The sequence below is a fragment of the Egretta garzetta genome, unplaced genomic scaffold, assembly GCF_000687185.1.
Source record: "Egretta garzetta isolate BGI_Z169 unplaced genomic scaffold, ASM68718v1 scaffold7, whole genome shotgun sequence".
In the NCBI taxonomy this organism is placed as follows: domain Eukaryota; kingdom Metazoa; phylum Chordata; class Aves; order Pelecaniformes; family Ardeidae; genus Egretta; species Egretta garzetta.
The window spans coordinates 3,716,508-3,731,176 of NW_009260350.1; the positions used below are offsets into that span (position 1 = coordinate 3,716,508).

Consider the following 14,669-nt stretch of genomic DNA (forward strand, 5'->3'; position numbering starts at 1 on the left):
GTCCCTGTTCCCGGCAGGGGGGTTGGATTGGATGGCCTCTACGGGTCCCTTCCAACCCAAAGCATTCTGTGATTCTATGATTTTTGTGGTTCTCAATTGAGGGAAGGACTTCTGCCTGACACTGGGACGGCCTAAGGATTGGCAAGCCAATACAAATGCTTGTCTGAAAGTTATGGTGTGATTAAACTGTGCTTTACCGGTATAACATGGTTTTATTAGTTAAAGCTTATAGTAAATGTAGTGTTTTTCTGGGACTCTTAGGGAGGTAAAGTCCTGGTTGGGTTTCTGATCCCTTTAGGAGTAGGATTTGCTTCTGAGCTGAAATTTTACTATTTTCTTACCTCTCTGCTTTTGCCTGTGTAGTCTCTGGGATGTCCCAGCTGTGGTGCTGCCATTTGAACTGTTTTCCGAGGAGCCTGCATTTTTATGTAGCTAAACTTCAAGTATGCGCTGGGTGAGGCATCCACATCTTCCTCTCTGTCCCTTCCTTTTACACCAGAAGAAAAGCAGCAAAAGACCCCCGCTTTGAAGCAGAAACCCACAGATGCAAGCTCCTTGGAAGTTTAGTTTTAAAGTTGAGAGTTGACTTGCAGAGGTCTAGCAAGTCGCCCTTTGTTGCCCTGTAATACATCAAGTTTTTCCTCCTTACAGCCTGTAGGCATCGAGCCCCGAATTGTCACTTCTACGTACCTTTAGATGACGCAGCTCTGTATCTCAGCCCCGATAAGGTCCGTTATCACCAGATTGGATTGAATTCTACTTTGCGTCTGCAGCCCTAAGCTGCCTTTATGGTGCAGTAATGAAATATCTCCCTGCCTCCCCATATCCCATGTTCTCCATGTTGGGGTTAATGTATTACCTGTCATCCCCTGCTTTAGAGACGGTGTAAATCGTGTGTTGTGGGAATGAGACTGATTTCATCAGGATTTTCACATTTGATTTCTGAGTGCACAGTACCTGTAACAGGCCTAATGATTGTGAGAGTCAGACTCTGCCGTTGGAGTAGATGGGGCACTGAGAGCTTTAGGGAAAAATCCCTACGGATGCTGCAGGGAGGCCGTGACGCATTTGTAGTGAAGCACGGGAGTGTGGCAGCGGAGCTTTCTGATGTAATGCGACTGCTGCGCCCTGCGTTTCAGGGGGTAGGGCTGGATGCCTGTAATGGCAGTAGGGGCCGTGTAATCTTTAACCTAGTTGTGGTTTTAACTTTATTGGGAACTTGGTCCAAGGCGTTTCCATGATGAAGATTGGCAATTTCTGTAGTTTTAGGAAGGAAGAATTCGGAAGGTCACTACCTTGAATGCCAATAGTAAGGTGGCTTTTAGTCATAGCAGGCGTTACCCTGAAGCAGGGCATCCTCACAGGTATGGAGGTAATTATATTTTTGTCTCGCATTCAACACACCACTCTTGAAATATTTTCGCTGTTTTTCATGTGCCTTGTAAAGGAAATAAGTTAAATCTAGCAAGCCCTTTGTCATGTAAGTAAACTCCACTCTTACTGTTAGGTGCATTTTTAATTTACAAATTGGGGTTTGTTTATTGAACTGCTGGTTTACCTGTGCTGTTGATTTTATATACAACTAACCAAGTGTTAATAACCCCTCAATAAGGTGGGGTGCATGTTATGGTAAACCGCATACTGCCAGCAAGGATGCCTTTAAACACATTCCCTGCCTGGACGAGACTATTGGGATAAGGTTTTGTTGACGGGACTTCTGTGCTGCCCAAATCTGGGATGGATGCCTTGCACTGTGGCGGGCAGCAGGGTGTACGTGGCTTTGAGTCCCACACTGTCTTGCTGGGCTTGGAGCCCAGGACGTGCAGGAGTCTTGATGGAGAGCATGTTGTGAGGTGAGCTCGTGCCTCCCTCCTGCAGTAGAGGTTCCCTGGTAGGAATTGCTTTAAGAAGAGCCACAGTGTATCAAGTCTTGCATCAAAAACCCCTCTTGGCTTTCCAGGGCGCATCTGGAGGATGTGCAAGAGTTGCATGCGAATTGTTGATACTTAGCTTGCAGTGTCTGTCTGGGACTGCTGCCTTTTTTCCCCTCTGTACTGTGTGTATCTTTGTCAGGTGGAAGGAGAACAGTACGAAGCACAAGACCCAAGCCTGTTGTCATGGGACCTGCCGGTTGAGATGTGATCGGCTTTGGGGTGGTGGGCTTTGCTCGCTGTTGCAAAGCTGTCTTTCGCCCTAGATGTTTTTACTGTCATTGCTGATGGGAGAAAACGTGGGGAGGTTTGTTGGCTTTGTACAGGATGAAACCAAAGACAACACCATGGTGGTAACATACCATGTGTTGAGGGCGAGTTCATAGCCCGAGGGATGCAGACCTAGCAGAAACGCTTAAAATCACTGTCCTGTTTCAGTGCCCTCCTGTGACTGAAATTAGTGAAGGCATTTCATGCTACCTGGTGCAAAGTGTTACCTCCCTGACAGAACCTCAGGAGCAGCTTTTCTGCTGTGGCAGATCTCTGTAAAAAGGATCTGCTCCCATGTGCAAGCGTTGTTGGCTGAACAGCTTAGTTTGGTTGTAAACAAGCATGAATGTGATGTGATCTAGCTCGCTTGCTTGGGAAAAGAGCATTTTACTGCTTTTTCACTGGGGTGTACTCCTTAATATGTTGATACAAGACCGTGGGAAGATTTCCTACGGTGGCCTGCCTTCTGTTCCCTGTTATGGCATTTCTTTTTACTGCTGGTAAAATAGGGGAAAAAAAAAAAAATTAAAAAAAAATTGAAGGTTTAAACCTGCTGTTCTTCCTGCACCTTCTTAGAAAAATACAGAAATAAAAATGGGCAGAGAAGGTAAGAAAAACAGAGAGAAGAAAGAGAAACTTTTCCATGCACAAAAGCACTTTGGTGTGTCCTGGGAAGAAAGGAGGAGCGTGAACGCAGTTTTATTTTTCACCTGTGTGAAGCTGTGCTTTGAAAAACAGTGAAGCAGTGGGGCTGCCTTCCTCGGCAGCTCAGCCGGGGTCTTCCTCCTCCCCCTTGCCTTGTCTACCCTGCGGTGCTTCGGGCTCCTGTGGTGGAAACCTTCCAGCCTTGAACCTGCTGGGGCGAGACCCCCCCCTGGGGCTCAGTGTCCTTCCTAGGGGCTGCTAGAAAGACACAGGACGTGAGTCCCCCTCCTGCCAGCACCTTCCTGGATTTGCTGAAACGGGAGGGTTTTAGATTGAGTTTGGCCTTTCTTGTGTAGGACCTGCCCTAATGCTTTGGTATAAACATTCGGTCTTCAATATATTCTACTTTAAAGCTATGTGACAGAGTGAATCTCTCTTCTGTTGGCTGGAGAAAACGTAAAGCTGTGAAAAAGCTTCAGGGAACTGGTTTCCTTCTGGTGCTGAGCTGTACTTGCCAATATTTGCTTTCAGAGGTGTACTGTGTGTATTGCGTGCCATGTGGGGGAAGTGTGTCTTGACACGCCGGTAGCTGTTAAGGCACTCAGCAAATCTCTCTCTGCTTTTCCTCTTTTTGCTTTTGTTTTTTCTGTGCTGGTAGCGTAACTGGCTGCTGCCCCTGCGTACGTTAGCTCTTTGCTTGCTCTGTCCAGTTTAAGTTGTCCTAATTAGCAAGCAGAAACCTCTTTATTCTGTTTCAGCCTGAAGAAGAGAAGACTGAGAGGGGATCTCATCAACGCATACAAATATCTTAAGGGCGGAAGTCAAGAGGGCGGAAGCAGTCTGTTTGCAGTGGTGTCCAGCGACAGGACTAGGGGCAATGGATGCAAACTGAAACATAAGAGGTTTCAGTTGAATATGAGGAAGAACTTCTTCACTCTGAGGGTGGCAGAGCACTGGAACAGGCTGGCCCGGGGGGTTGTGGAGTCTCCTTCTCTGGAGATATTCGAAGCCCACCTGGATGAAGTCCTGTGTAGCATGCTCTAGGTGAGCCTGCTTTAGCAGGGGGGTTGGACTAGATGATCTCCTGAGGTCCCTTCCAACCCTTACGATTCTGTGATTCTGTGATTCTGTGTCTCAAGCAGTCGTAGTTTTGAAATTGGTAGAGAGGCAGAGAGAAGGCAGGCATTTAGAGAAGGTAAGCACTTGATGTGTCTCCTATGGAAGTGAATGTTGCTGAGATCTAAAAATAAACCAGTCCCAGCCCCGTCCCTGTGACAAGGGCTGCTGGGCACGAGCTCTCAGGACATGGGGACAGAGGTTTTTAATGTCCTTTGTGAAGCACCAGGGCCTGGACCTGCAGTGGGGCTTTGGGACCTGCCGGCAAAATCCTTCTGCTGCCCAAGAGCCGAGCAAAAAGAGCCTGTTTGTGCAAAGTGTGGTTTTGCTCATTAATTGCCTGTTTGCCTTCATGGTAGGCATAAAGGCAGGCTGCTTTGGAAGTCCCTTGGCTTCCCAAAGTGGCTGCTGAAATGAAAGGTAGTGACTTTGAATAAAGTGCGGATGCTGCTTTGCGGAGTGAACCTTGCCTGTGTGGAGCAGAGGGATGGGATGGCAGCTGATCCCTCCTGGGAAGGTGCGAAGGTGGCCTGTGAAGCGCCCTCCAGGGGACCAACACCCAGGCTTGGCTGTGACCAGAGGACACGAAACTGGCCAGAGTGGAGGGCAGGTCTCAGACTGTGCTGAAGCGGCTTGGGTATTTCTGCATTAAAAAAAACCTCCAAGCATCTTATTGCGCCACAGAAGTTTTCTTGCAACACAGTACACTAAAATAACACTGAAAGTCTGGTTTGAGTAATTGGGAAATTCGCTTAAAGCTGTAACTCCCCCTTGGCTGCGTGTGAGAGCAGCCCCTTGTGAAGGTCACTGACTTTGCCTTCCCTCTCAGCCGTGCGTTTAACTCCTCTGTTCCTGGTAACCCACGCTCAACATCCACAGGATTTTTGCAGAAAATGTATAGCTCCTGAGCAGTGATCCCAATGCAGAGCATTGGCATGGGTCGGATCCCGTGGATCGATTTCTGAAAGCACCTGTAGGTGCCTTGCACGGTTGTATATTCCCGCACGCAGGCTGGAGGGAGCGTGGTGTCCCTGGCGCCAGGCGCTGCCCGACTGTTTTTCTGCCAACTGTCTTTCTGGCATTTACTTGGTGAAGTAACACAGTCCCCACCCGGTGCTCGCTTGTTATTTTGGAGTTTTGTCACAAATTGTGTGATACAATATAAAACGTATATAGTAATACAATATATTACTGGTAATACAAGAGGTAGGGGGCAATACAAATTAACCGTATCTCATATATATACACAAATCATATATATACATAAACCCTAAGCTTCATTCCTCACTCTAACCACGGTAACTTTTTTCTGTGCTTCAGGCTGGAGAGTTGGGCAGAGAGGAACCTAATGAAGTTCAACAAGGGGAAGTGTCAGGTGCTGCCCCTGGGGAGGTTTAACCCCATGCACCAGTACAGGCTGGGGGGCTGACCTGTGGGAAAGCAGCTCTGCCGAGAGGGACCTGGGAGTCCTGATGGACAACAAGCTGACCATGAGGCAGCAGTGTGCCCTTGGAGCCGAGAAAGCCAACAGCATCCTGGGGTGCATTCAGAGGAGTGTGGCCAGCAGGGTGAGGGAGGTTCTCCTCCCCCTCTGCTCTGCCCAGTGAGATCCCATCTGGAGCACTGCGTCCAGTTCTGGGCTCCCCAGTTCAAGAAGGGTCCAGAGGAGGGCAACAAAGATGATGAGGGGACTGGAGCATCTGCCCTATGAGGAAAGGCTGAGGGAGCTGGGCTTGTTCAGCCTGGAGAAGAGGAGGCTGAGAGGAGATCTCACCAATACCTACAAATATCTTAAGGGTGGATGTCACGAGGATGGAGCCAGACTCTTCTCAGTGGTGCCCAGTGCCAGGACAAGGGGCAGTGGGCACAAACTGAAGCAGAAGAGGTTCCAGTTGAATGTGAGGAAGAACTTCTTGACTTTGAGGGTGACTGAGCCCTGGCCCAGGCTGCCCAGGGGGGCTGTGGAGTCTCCTTCTCTGGAGATATTTAACCCCCGCCGGGATGATGTCCTGTGCACCCTGCTCTGGGTGAGCCTGCTTGAGCAGGGGGGTGGGACTGGGTGATCTCCAGAGGTCCCTTCCAACCCCTGCCGTTCTGTGATTCATCTTTCATTGCCTTGATTGAGCCTGATGAGCAGTGTTCATGTAAGGAGGCTTATGGTCACGGAACCATTACTGTTCAGGAAGAGGGCTGGAGGTACCGGTGCTGAAAGGCTTGCTTTGGGCATTCAGTAGTGCATGTGGAACAGCTGAGATATGCCAGGTCTGTCCAGAAGTGGTTGGCCAAGGTTGTTTTGGGTATCTGCAGGATATGATCCAAGAGATCTGCCCATCCGAATCACATGCCAGTAAGCAGTTAACTCTCGATTTCTATTTTAAAAAAAAAAACCTCTCGGCATCTCCAGCGGCTGAAAAGCCAGCTGCCAAATTTTTTATTTTTTGGGTAGTCTCATAAGGAATGGGAAGGATCTCGCGTTGTGTCACAGTGCCCCATGCTCTCGCATTGCAGGCATGTTTTAAGTTCCTGCTTGCACTTTCCCCCCTCTCTGTTTCATCAGTTCTTATGGAAAAAAATTGCTGTTCCCTGGACTGCTAACATCTGCGCTCCTCAGGAGAGCGTCCTTAAAGGATAATCTGATCATTTCATGGATAATGGAAATACTGGAGGTCCCTTGAATACCTAAGTGTCTCTTTCAGTTTTCAAGTTCATGCTCCCTTCTTCTGCTCAGACTTGGGTAGCAATTTTATGCCCGCTATCCAGCAATGTGAATCTGTCCAGGAAGGTAGGTGGCTGTGCACGCTGATCTCAGTGAAGAGCAGGTAACTGCTCCCAAAAGTAGGATATGCTGGTTGTGGAGCTGAATGCATTTTTTTGTCATGGAGTAAAGTTTCTGGGTGGTTGTCAGAGGCCTTGGAAGTTGCTGTTGTCCACTGACGTTGGGTATTTGCCTTGAGCAGAAGCAGCTGCTCATCATGTTCGGTAAGAAAACGCCACCCAATGAACCGTGCTCCAAATCTGTGCTGGGTGCACACCTGGAGACCAGCCTTCACGCTGTACGGTGCGTAAGCCTGTAGCAAGGCAGCTGCCGAACTGAGGAGTTCACAGTCAAGGGCTGAGAAGCAACAGTTAGATTGGGATTAAATGGGAAGTTTCAGCTTTGTCTTCTTGTGCCCAGGCCTTAAAATAGAGGGAGAAACATGTCTGCAGCCACGTGGGCTTCGCGTATAGGTATCTATCTGTAAGAAACATTCCATGCAGAAAGAAATTCTGTGCTATAACATTAGTGTTGTTTGAAACTTGGCAAAAAGTCACAAGTGCGATGACTTTAAAGTGATGTTGGAGGTCGCAGGCCATAAGTCACGCAGTGTCTCTGGAAAAAAAAATAATTATTTGGTACTGAAAACATTAATGTTCACCGTAACTTGCATAGAGGGAGCTGCTTGCAGCCATGGAAAAATTCTTGGAAGTGAGCTCTTCTATCCACACTTGATCTCAGAAAGACCAGGTAAGCTCAAAGCGTATACAACCCTAAACTCTACAGTCTGAAAAACCAGGATATTTTTACTAATCTGAACATTGTAAGTATGAAAGCACATCAGATGGGATACGAATAAAAATTGGGTCTTAATGTTGACTGTGCTGCGCCCTGTGCACTCTTACATTCTTGGACATGGTGGTGAGAAAATATAAACATGAGCTCACTATGGCTGATCTTTATTCTGATCATTGAACGCAATTCCCGATGGCTGAAGGACCAGTAGAGGCTTAAAAGTGGAGGCTGTAACAAGAAAAATGACTGCTCGAGGCTCTCATCTGCTGAATTGCATTTATTTTGGCGTTCTTGTGCAGTAAGAGAATTTGTCAAATTAAACTTGTATATGGTCACTTGTTTGTTCTTGCTTAGAAATGAGCCCCCAAGTGTTTAAGTCATGCATCGCCCGGGTCTTAGTTTATGCTAACTCCTGTGGGGATGATGGGATCTGGACCAGACCTTCCATAAACTTTTAATTGATGCAATAAACTTGGCAGTGGAAATCTCGGTGGTTTTTTTCCCCTCTGGATCTTTAGTATTTTTGCTTGGAAAGTAATGGAAGTGGTAACTGGGGCGCTTCCTCTGGCATTTTTAGAAGAAGCCAGCAGGGTTTTTGACGGGGTTCCCTTGAATGCTGAGCGTGCGCCTGCCTCCTGCAAAGCTGCCAGCATCCCTGCCGGGCTGTAAGCTCCGGGCTCTGCCTGGTGGTTGCAGTTTGGCACTTTCTTGTACGCCTTTGTACTTACCAGAAGATCTTCTGAACCGAGGTTTTATCTCTGGGAGCTACATCTAGGCAACTCATCAGAGAAGAGCCTAAATGGGAGGAAATCCAGTGCATTCAAAATACAGGTGAGGGAGTGCTGAGGGTGATACCCCTGTGCCTGGTGCTAAAGATAACTGTTTTCCCCAGAAGCTTTTTGTCGTCGTACCTAATGTTGTTACAGGCATCGGCAGTGTCGTTGCAGGAGATGCAGCTCTGTACACAGAGCCCCGCTCACCACAGCCTTCGTCCTGCCCAGCCGTATGGCAGTGGCTTTGCTAAAGCTGCTGACCTTGTGTTTTGGATTTTTCAGATGAGGTGGCCAACTCTGTGTGATGTCTGTCGCATCAGCTGCGGCCTGGCTGCCGCAAATGGGACACTTGGCACTCTGGTATGCTCTTATGGGGTTTCCTTCTGGCCAAGGATCTGGTTGGGAGCGGTTGTACAGTGTCATGTTAGCCCACGCCCTCCGTCCTGCCCAGCCGTATGGCAGTGGCTTTGCTAAAGCTGCTGACCTTGTGTTTTGGATTTTTCAGATGAGGTGGCCAACTCTGTGTGATGTCTGTCGCATCAGCTGCGGCCTGGCTGCCGCAAATGGGACACTTGGCACTCTGGTATGCTCTTATGGGGTTTCCTTCTGGCCAAGGATCTGGTTGGGAGCGGTTGTACAGTGTCATGTTAGCACAGGGAGCTGCTCTTGCATTGCAAGAACCCAAACCAACAGCTTGAAGAGCTCTTTCGGGGTGCCCCTGTTTACAGGGCTGATACCCTTATCAGCCGGGGCTGCTGCCAGCCTCTCCAGAGGTGGAGTGGAGATAGCACGGCGTGCTGGGAGGAATGGGAATGCTTACTGATGCCTCTTTTTTTCTTTTTTTTTTATTTTCAATTTGTTGAATTTTTTTCATTTTTCATCACCAAATCCCTTTGCCAGACCATGTCTTGCGCTTGCTGGTATCTGCATGACCGCTTAGGTTTGTTGGTTTTCTCTTTTCTTCCTGACTGCTCCTGAGGTTTCCTGGCAGCAAACCTGCACTGTGCACGTGGGAGAGTCATAAACGTGTTCTCAAAGCTAATCCTGAAGCACATGCATCTGGAGAGATTGCTTTCAGAGCGTCCTTTTATTTGGGGCATGAGGCTTTGTTGGTGGGAGCGCTGTAGAAGCAGAACATCTCTTTGGGGAGCTAGGGGAAGGGGCCTGGGGCACGTCTATGTGTTTTGATGGGGTTCTGATGGCTGCAGTAAAGGCGTTTATAAGTCCGCGTGCATCTATACAGGCTTTACACACTGTTCTCTCAGGAAACAAGAGGCCCTAAGCTCGGGCACCCTGCTCGGGTATGTTCTCTGTTCTGAGGGGATTGCCTGGTGACAAGCCAGATGGGGCAACCCGTGCTGTTCAGCCAGCAGCTCTGCTGCACTTTTATTTAAGAAAAGGAGCAGGGGGGAAGCCTGGGCATGCTCAGAGTAATTTTCAGCTTGGCAATGCTGTCTGTTTGCTTGAGCTGGCCATCTGTTAAGTCTGTATGCTTGGCCAGTGGTGACTTTTCGCAGTCTTGCTGTTGTATCGAAGATGCCTCCGAGCTGAAAGCGCTGACGTTCGCAAAACACGCTTGTGAGATTTGGCGCTAAAGCTTTACGGCGCACGGCGTCAGGGGCGTGTGCGGTGCCTCGTCCTGTGCTGCAGCCATGTGGGTGAGACTGTCTCTCTGACAAATTACCTTCCCCGAGCTCCCTTGTAGTTTGTTTTTTTCTTATTTGTGAAGCATGGGGAGAATTTGTAAATGACATGAAGCAGAAGCATCTTCTAGATTTTTCCTTGCAAAATATATATATATATATACAACAAATACGCCCCTGTGCTGGGGTAGGTGCTGCAGCCCAACTAAAGTGGCAAAGTGCTGGGGAAAGGAACCTGAAATGCAGATTGGTTCACTTGCTGTATCCGTCTGTTCACAGGAGACGTTTTACACCCCTAAATTCCTGCTTGTGCACTGAGGCTGAGGCTCGTCGGTGTTGGGTCCCATGTGCAAGTAGGTGCTTGTCACAGAAGCCGGCTTGGGAAGCTGCTGGATGGGTCAGGAACGGGAATATTCCCGTGATCTGTGGAGGTGGCAGGTGCCTGAGCTGTGGGCATCCCTCCAGCTGGCAAGGATTGTAGCTTGGATCGCAGGCTTTTTCCCTTAAACCTGATCGTTACTAATCTGTGCCCATCCTGACTGCAGCCAGTTGCAGATTAATCAGGCTTTAAATAGAAGTAAATCATGTCTTTTTGCAGAAATCTCAGTACCGTACTTGCCATATGCCTGTTTGGGTTTTGTTTGTGTTTTGGTAGGGTTGGGAAAGGAAAAAGAGGAAGGGAGAATGACATCTGAGCTGTTTGTCACGCGGAGCTTGCGGTTTGAGAGAGCCGTGCTGAACCAGCTTGTGATGTGCTGAACAGGAACGCTGCTTACTGCACAGGCCGGGAAGAGACCTCCCAAGCCATGCGCCCGCTTTCCCTTGGGAATTTGTGTTCTGGAATTGAGTCGTCACAAAAATCCTTTTTCCTTGAACCAAGGGAGAGTAATAACCCCAAGAGGTTTGGCGTCCGTGCCTCCACCCCCCACCTTCAGTCACGTGAGCTTTTGGCCCCAAAATAAAACCAGTTTTAAGGTGATTTGTGGAGTTTCTCTTGTGTAAAAGTGAATGCAGAGATTTCACTGGCTTCGTACCCCCAATTATTCTGGACAAAGGATGTGCAAAATCTCAGTTTATTGGGAAATGTGCTCATAAGGCACTTGTGCAGATGGGTTTCTGTAACCCAGCTATGGGGCTGCTCTGCATGAGGTGTTTGAAGTGTTCCCGTATTGAGGACAGGATAACGGTGACGGTGAAATCGAGCACCGATTTTCAGCGCGGATGAACTGCTCAGGCTCAGAGGCCCCTGAAGCAGCAGCAGCGCAGGGCTGGGGGCTGGTGCCGAGGTGGGGAGGGAGCCGCTGGCTGGTGCAGGCGATGCCGGGGAGGTGGTGGTGGCACAACAACAGCCTTTTGTTGGCAGGGTGAGACAGGGAGCGCGGCTCCTGTCGCTGCGCCGCCTGGGAATGCTGGCGGGTGCTGCCCGTGACCAGGGTCACGGAAGGATTGGAGAGCTTGACCTAATCCAGATGGGTCCTGTTAGACTGTGATTTCCACATGGAGATCCTCGTGCGTCACCCAGAGTTGCTTCGTGGAGTGCAAGCAGAGCATGGTGTCCCGTGGGAAGAGCAAGGGCGGCCAGGCACAAATGGCCTTTGCTGTGCCATGGAGGCTTGTGGCTGCATCGCCCCCACCCCCGGTAAGGAAACAAAAATCCCCTGAGAGACATTTCCATCCTCAATTAATTAAGAAAAGGATCAGCCTGATTACCCTTGTGGGTTGCGGTGATTCTTCTGTAGCACCTTAAAAAAAAAAAACAAACAAACCAGTATTTCAATGCATTGAAGTTATTGTGGGCCCAGCAGAGTGTGAATGCATTTGATATCTCCCCTTTTCTGTCCCCAGCTATTGCTCTGCCCAATTCTGCTTCTTTCGTTGCCCTGTCCTTGATTTCTGTTCTTGCTTCTCTGCTTCTCTGCAGCTTGCTCTAAAGGGCATTTCCCAGTTATGCAGCTGGTGTAAGTGTTTCTCTGTGGCTGCAGAGCCCTTCACTTAGTTAATGAGATGACATTTTCCAGTGTGATGGGTAAATGAAAGGAATAAACAGGTTTCAACTTAATCCATGAAAGGTACAGTAGGAAAACCAGGTCTTAATCTCCCAGTCAGGAGAAATCAGTGGCGTACAGAGCAGCGTGGCTGTCATCTGCGAGGCTTTCCAGTTTATTTCTCTTGCAAGGGGGACAAGAATTAAAAAAGTGGCTTTTCTCTAAGCTGCTGAATGTTTCTAGGTTGCCATGAAGCAGAGAAAGCAAAGGCAGAGATGAGACTGGTCCCTGTGTAATTAGGTATAGAGGGATAAAGAGGGGTCAGACTTTTGCCACCAGAGAACGGTCTTCACATTGCGCACGAGGTTAACGGAAATGAAATAATCTTGTTACACAAACGTGGGTGTGGGAGCTCTATGTAATTTCTGCATTAAATGCTTGCGCTGTTTTGAAATCCCGGTGGAAGCAGCGATTCGCAGGCTCAGCCAGGGGGATGCTTTGCAGCCATTTACAGCTGGGTTTCCTCCCTGTTTCTGGTGATGTACCGCTTCTCTATCGGAAAAACGCTCGTGTTTAAATGAGTTTCAGTATGCATTTTGGTGTTTTTTTTCCTGATAGTTACAACAATACCTGCTCTATTTCACCCGTATATCTCCGATCATGTGATGCAAGGTAGGAGTGCAGCCATCTGTGCCTGTATCTTGGACCGCGGTGCTTTGCAGGGGATGCTGCACAGCCCTCTGTGGAGAAACCCTCCGGTCTCCCTGGGACTGGAATGTGCTGAACTGCTCCTCCCGAGTTGCAAATGCTGGGACTTACCTTCCCTGTGGGAGGGAATAGGCTGTCGGGGAGCCCTGAGCAGATGCAGGAGCAGGACTCCCTCTCTCGAGTGGGGGAAGCGCCTCCTGGATGTGTTGCTTTGCAGTCCATCTGCTACGCTATGAGTTTCTCTTGCCTTGCTCTCTTCTCCATTGATCAAGATGGAAATGTTTGCCCTTGTCATCTTGCTGAGAAAGCTGGGGAATGGATACAAAGCCCGGTGGTGTGTGCGTGCTAAGCTGTAAGGAGATGCTGGGCTGGCTGAATTTGGCAGGGGCAGCCAGGATGGAGGTGTTCAGGGATGGTTGGCAACAGTTGTCTTGCTACAGCACCCTTCGGTTCTTGGGCTGTGAGTTGTGATTTGGATCTTTGAGCTGCTTCAACACCACAGTTGTACCCGCCATCTCCAGACCAACACATTGATCAATCCCATCCTTTCCAGATCTCCTGGTGTGTTGGAGGGTGCCCTAAGATGTTGGGTTTGTGCTGCACAGGTACGGTGTTGGATTGGGTTTTGGGTGTCATCTGTAGCACTGCTGCAGAAGCCTAGATCTGTAATTTTGTTGAGATACGACAGCCAAAAAGTTTTTCCCAGCTCCTAGCTCTTTGAATACAGCGTGGTGGCAGAGCTCACTGGGGAAGCTCCTCTAGGTGTCTGCCAGCTCCAGAAATGGACCTGGGATCTGTGTCCGGCTTCAAGCAGTGCACATAATGGAAGTGTTGCTGTATAATCGCTGTACTTCACTCAAAACTCCCCCTCCAAACCACAAATAATTTCACTCTCTTCCGTAACAGTCTGTGACTTTTCCTTTTCAGACTCTTCATATGTTTCTTATTTTCTCCCCAAATCCTTCATAACAGAGGACGAGCTGGGAGGTCCCCTGAAGGCAGTGAACCATTCGGCTCTGTCCCTGCTCTGTGTTGATCGTCCCAGCTGAAGCGTGTGACCTGCAGGAACCGACTGTCACGGTGATGCTGGTGGTGCTCGGGAGGTTGTTTCTGGACCTACACTCAAAACTCTAACGTGGACAGTAGAGCTTTCTTGCAAAACTTCAGCCGCCCATCGTGAGCTGTTTCAGCTCAAGCGATCACTGAGGGGAGGGAAGAAAACCCCCAAGAAGATTGCACAGCAACAGCAGCAGATTTTCCTGTAAACGCTATTTAAATTAGAAAATATTTCCCGGTTGGTAAACAGTGACCAAGCAGCTGAGCGATAACCTGGCAAGTGGTCTGGCATGTCTGCTGCTGCCGCTTGCCTGCTGCCAGGGCTGTAGCTCACAGCTCACAGATTTCTGTTTAAACACCCGTTGCTGCTTTCCCAAGGGAAGAATGACTCAGGCAGCTGCTTGTGAACCGTGCTGGCTTCAGTGTCCTCACTTACACTGGGGGGAAATTCTCTTAAGCATGTGATCGGAGAGTTGGAGGGTCAGATGCAGCCTCTAATGCCCAAATTTTATGTGTTGTGACGTAACCGCTGTGAGCAAAACCCCAGGCTGAAGGATATGCTGGAATAGGAAAGGCAAGAACATGGGAGTCTGTAAACGCCGCTCACCTTGTGATTCTCTGAGGCTGTCATGGGGAGGTGGCTGCAGCCGTCAGCGCGGGGACAAGTTTGAGCCCTGCAGTGACCTACATTTACACCGGAAAGCAGAACGGCCGCAAGAGTGATAAGATGGGAATTTAGCATTTAAGATGAGGAATTGGGTGTACTGGTTACTGAGGCTTATAGCAAGCAAATGATTTTGAGATAATAGGAGAAAGATCTCCAGGAAGAGAGAGCGAGCGTGTTTCGGGTCGTCATTTTTCTGGGTATAACCTAAATAGTGTTTGGATTTTTCTGTGATACAGAGTGATGCTGGAAGCCCATGGGCTGGCAGTATTGGCCCTCCTGGCCTAGGAGAGAAGCCTCATGTCAGTGTTTGCATAGCATCCTGCTG

At 49.0% G+C, this 14,669-nt stretch overlaps 1 protein-coding gene across 6 annotated transcripts in view; it reads left to right on the forward strand.

Moving 5' to 3' along the window:
* Positions 1–14,669, forward strand: part of OSBP2 (oxysterol binding protein 2) — a 128,754-nt gene that overhangs the window by 10,122 nt on the left and 103,963 nt on the right. The window contains exons 1-2 of one of the 6 annotated variants that reach the window (XM_035898417.1): positions 7,635–8,343; positions 8,439–8,645. The exons of 1 other annotated variant lie outside the window; for it this stretch is intronic. In XM_035898417.1, coding sequence (XP_035754310.1) covers positions 8,590–8,645 — 56 coding nt within the window. In that variant the 5' untranslated portion in view covers positions 7,635–8,343; positions 8,439–8,589. Of the gene's footprint in view, positions 1–7,633; positions 8,344–8,432; positions 8,646–8,753; positions 8,869–12,536; positions 12,586–14,669 lie in introns of those variants that run through there. 4 more of the 6 variants (XM_035898421.1, XM_035898419.1, XM_035898418.1 and 1 more) reach the window with 4 other exon arrangements.